The sequence below is a fragment of the Symsagittifera roscoffensis genome, chromosome 2 (genome assembly GCF_963678635.1).
Source record: "Symsagittifera roscoffensis chromosome 2, txSymRosc1.1, whole genome shotgun sequence".
NCBI classification, from domain to species: Eukaryota; Metazoa; Xenacoelomorpha; order Acoela; family Convolutidae; genus Symsagittifera; species Symsagittifera roscoffensis.
The window spans coordinates 2,550,599-2,555,609 of record NC_087063.1 but is presented as its reverse complement, the minus strand read 5'-3'; the positions used below and the strand labels follow the sequence as shown (position 1 = coordinate 2,555,609).

At 42.2% G+C, this 5,011-nt stretch overlaps 1 protein-coding gene across 1 annotated transcript in view; it reads left to right on the top strand.

The window, feature by feature from the left end:
• The window catches only part of LOC134838966 (uncharacterized), a 33,425-nt gene extending 30,145 nt beyond the window's left edge, over positions 1–3,280 (top strand). Inside the window, exon 9 of the mRNA XM_063854338.1 lies at positions 3,174–3,280. Coding sequence (XP_063710408.1) covers positions 3,174–3,280 — 107 coding nt within the window. The remainder of the gene's footprint in view (positions 1–3,173) is intronic.
• The last annotated feature ends 1,731 nt before the right edge of the window (positions 3,281–5,011 follow it).

Here is a 5,011-nt window from a genome sequence, read left to right as displayed (position 1 = left end):
TTTGTTGACCACTGATTCTCCAAATCTCTTTAAGAAGTAGTCGGGTTCTGAGAGTGTACCGGAGCGACTAACCCAATAGGGTCGGAAACTGAAGAGACAAAACTTAGAACTGTACGTTGGGTAACAGTATCCTTCAGTTCTCTGTTTACACTCGACTAACTACCAATGTATCGAGAACGTGATCCCATTTCAAACCTAGAACATGCGATTCTTGACCTTCACTACTTAGAATCTCCTTAACTTGACTTAAATTGTCGCTTGACGTACTTAACTCTTTCTGAATCTCTTTGACATTGCTCACGAATTTTGCCAACTTAAATCCTCCTTACTTAAGTAGTTCTACAAGGTCCTTACTTAATTTTATTGCCTGTTCAGGTTCGGGAAACGAATCAAGATAATTGTCCATATAGAATTTTTGCATCACGGCTGACGCTGCGTCGGGGAACAATTGTCGCGAGCTGTCTTTTGAAGAGCAAAATTAGCACATGTGGGCGAGTCACGAGCTCCGAAAATGTGTCGCGTGTATTGATACGTTACCACATCGGTTGTGGGATCCTCCCGCCACAGAAAACGAAGTGACAGTTGGTCGATTGGGAGAACACCAACCTGAAGGAACATGCCTTCAATATCAGCTGATACTGCATGTTGCTGTTGACGGAATCTCATTAGGACGGTCAGCAGATTCTGAAGCAAGTCTGGGCCAACCAAAAGAGCTTATTAAAGGACGATCCATGAAATTTGGCTGCACCATTTAGGACGCGGCGAACTTTTCCGGGTTTGTTTGGATTAATCACGGGGTGTTGAGGAAGATACCATTCCCTAGCGGAACGATTTGTGCAGTCATGTGTATTCACTTTGATGACGTAACCTTTGTCAAAATCTTCTTGAATGTTTTTTGCGTAAAAAGCCCTGAGGTTTGTGTTTCTGTCTAAACGTTTTTCCAGAGATTTAAGTTGTGCTCAGGCGGAGTAGTAGTTGTTGGGCAACTGTGAGTGGTCTTCGGCCCAAAGCATCCCAACGGCGTATCTATCACCATCATGTATAGTTGATGCTTCTAAAATTTTATTCGCCCTTTTATCGTCTGACAATCGGGCATCTACTTGTTTATACGTACCGTATGATTCAATTTCGTACCAAGATTTGACCTGCTCTACCAAACTTACATCTTCGATGTTACAATGCAAGCATGTTGAGATCAGGCCGGTGGTGGCAGGGAGTGGACCACTTAAGACCCATCTAATTGGGAGGCGAACGGCGAAAGGTGATTTTTGCCTGGTACTATTCCAGAGGACAAATGTACTCATAAACATCTTGACCTAAAATCATTTCGACATCAGCGTACCGAAATTCGACTGAATCAATTGATTCCAAGTGAGAGTATCTCTCTTGCAACCTACGAACGTTAATTATACCTGAACCTATGTAAATGTTGTTTTTTACATTTGCACAAACGGTGAACGAAATATCTGGATCAAATTCAGAAGAAACGTTCAAGTCAACTTGTTCTGAAGTAATATCTTCGGAACAATTGGCGCCAATGACAGTCAAAGCAATTTTCCTACCTGTCAGATAGAGTCTGCGAGCGAGTTCAGGTGAAATACAAGAGTGACTGCAAGCTGTGTCACATAACACAAGTGCGGTGGTTTCAGAGTCATTTGATGATAATGTGAGATTTATAAGTGGCACCAGTCCTTTTAGATTCATAAGGGATGTCCCACAAGTATTATTTTGCGTCGTGGGTCTAAATGGAGTTTGAACTGCGGGATTGGCAGCAGTTGTGGCGGTGCATAACCAGATTGGTTATTTGTAGGGAAAACGCGCTCTGCGCCGTGCAGTAACACATTATGAGTGCTCTTGCACTGTGGTTTAGGACAAGTTTTGGGCTTGGGACATTTCCTAAACATGTGATTTCCTTGAAAACAAGAAAAGGAAAGCTTATTTTCAGCGTAAAATTTAGCACGCTGTGTTGGAGTTTTTTCTTTAAAAACGTTACATTTGGAATTTGAATGCTTGCCTTTACAAACTAAACATGGACTATATTGAATATTTGCGTCAAACTTAGCTTGCGAGTTTGCGGCAAACATTTTAACATTGGTTTTTGTCCGAACTGAATTATCCTGATTTCTATTGTAATTTGATGAAGGACGCATACGTTCATGCGCTTCAGCTTTATCCTCCAGCCAATGATTGAAATCAATTAAAGACGGAGCATACAAACTCCGTTTTACGGTGTGGAACGACCAAGACTCTTTCATATTAGGTGGGAGCTTCTCTATTGCTTTATCGAGAAGTGTTGCACTTTCAAGGTCTGCGTTGTAATGTAAAGAATTCAACACTCCAACTATGCTTGCTATCACGGATGCAAAACTTATGATGCTGTCGGAACTATGCATCTTAACGGGCGGTGAATTATAAAGTTTGTCCAGATATGCACGTATTATGATTTGAGGTTGGCCTAATTTTCTCTCAAGTTTCATGAGAGCATCTTTGTACATCGTACCACTAAAGGCAAACTCAGCTATAGCAGTCTCAGCTTTATCTTTAACTAATGATTTAATGTAATGCAGCTTAACATCATCTGACAAGTTTTGAGAGTCCACAGAACTTCGGAATTGTCCAATCCATTCAAACCACTGAAGTGGACAGCCACCGTATTTTCTAAGGTTCCACGGTGGTAATGGATCCTTACGGTTGAAAGTTAGTATTTCCTTTAAATCTTCAAGGGTTACTGCATTAGGTGGTGGTTGAACTGAGGTTGAAGCGAAATTGTGTGGCTGAGGAAAAAAAGATGTCGGATAAGCTAAGGCACTATGCGGATAGCTGGGGACTTGAGGCAACTACTGCGTTGACCCTTGCGCTTGGTTATTTTAAAATACTGTCCCTCCAACAGTGCACGGGTATTGTGAAAGTGGTGGTTGAACTATTGGTGTGACAGTTTGAACGGTATTTAACGCTTGGGGTACTGTAAAATCTGATGCGGTAAATGGCGCGTTGGTTGGAGGTGCCAGTCTCCAGTTATTCATATTGGGTATATAACGAACTGGATGTGGATGGTTGAAGGATGGTTGATTTGTTGAAACACGAGTTGAGTTATTAATACTCGCTGGTGGAGTAGTAATAGGAATCAGGTTCATCATGGGTTGCCGTATTGACTGTTGTATTAATTGGGACAGAAGCATATAATGTGGGGACCATTGCTGCTGGCATACGTGGAATGAAAGGAGGCGGGGGCGAGGACGGGGGCGGGGGTGGTGGTGGCGGCGGCGGTGGGAGAGGTTGAGAAGGAATCTTCAAATTATGAACGGTAGATGATACCACCGATTGTAATGGCGCTTGGGTTGCTACTGGATGGAAAACGATGGACGTTTATTAGATCAACCGTGCTTGGTCGTAGAGACGAAGAAACCAAATTGGCGATGCCCGGAGGTTGAGGTTATTGTCGAGGAACAATGGTTATAGTTGATGCAAGTTCCGACGAATGTGTATCGAGTGCTTCATCAACCCAATCCTTTGTTCGGGTTTCAGCGACAACTTGTTGTGTTCTACTCGAAGGCAGAGCGGTTTTATTGATATCAGTTTCAATGTCCAAATCATCATCCATTAACTCTGTTTCAACTATTTTGGCCTCATTGAGCTTTCGTTTGTTCTCCTCAACAAGTGTCTCAAGAGCCAATTCGTTTTCTTTTTCCTTTAGGCGGATACCTGTTTCTTTTTGTCGCTCGATTTCAAGACGTCGCAATTTTGCTATTTCGAGTTCGCGTTTGCGCTGACTGGAAGTCATTGAAGACGCTCTAGAGTGCAGGGAACTATATCGGGTGGACCGACTGACAGTTGAAGCAGCTCGCGATGCTTGCGGGTCAGCATCTCCAGTCACTGGAAACAAAGTTTTCGCCATTTCCAAGTGCTTGATTGACAATTCCAGCATTTCATCTCGAGCGCAAGTAATGCTGATCAACCAAGTGTCAAGATTAGCGAGAGCACTGCTAGGTTCTAGCGTTTTTTGAGCAAGAATGCGAATTTCGTCGTTTTTCCTTATTGCGTTTTCTATTGCTATTTGGCACTGCTGGATAGACCTTTCAAATTTGACTGTCCTTACCTTTGCTAAGAGTGAGTCTTTCAGATCTGAAAAAAGCCTATAAAATTCCTACTCATATTTCCTACGTCCGTCAAAACACCTAGACAGCTTCTGAGTTTGCTTATCTGTCATGAATTAGCTTTAAATAAAGGAAAAGCGGGCGGTTGTGAACTATCGAAAAAAGGGGATTAAAAAGTCAAGTGTGATGTCACTCTTCACACCTACTCAGAAAAAACCGGAGTTGCAATAAAGATTGTCACACTTTACTTTACAAAGGGGGGTGGGGAAGTTCGCCTTTACGATTAAGAGCGAACGGAAATAAAAAAAAAGGAAAACAGTAATTTAGAATTAAATTACAAATTGAAATACATTGACACTACAAAGAATATCAACGGTTCTTTGCTGCAGATTCGACAGCTAGGCGGCGGTTGCGCTCGGCTCGACGCTTTTTTTGAGAGGGTCGCTTTTTTTGGTTCTTTATTTTTCTTAAGTTTGCCGTATTACTTCGGACTACCGAGAAAGACTTTAGTTCAAGGTCAGTTTCTTGGTGAATTTGGAAGTACTGACGGAGTAAGCGAGTGTCTTTCTGCTTACGCTTAGAGATTAAGTCACCAGTCACGCTTAAAATTAAAATGCCCGTTTAGCAAAGCAAATCGTAGATATTAGGAGTTTCGTCTCGTTGGCAATATCCGTGAATGCTGTATCGTTGTTACTATTGTGCTTGCTGATTGAATTGTTGATCAGGTCGTGCCAGATTATTATATCATTTGTATGGGCTAATTCGCCGTCTAAAAAGGTTTGGGCACGTTTTGATTGGTACTTGTGGTTGAGACTTAAACCACCAAGGGCATAACAGTATTGCGATATACGGTTTTGCTCGGCTATACATAGCGTTTTATGAGCACGAGAGAGCGAGCTAGCGGCTAATATATACAT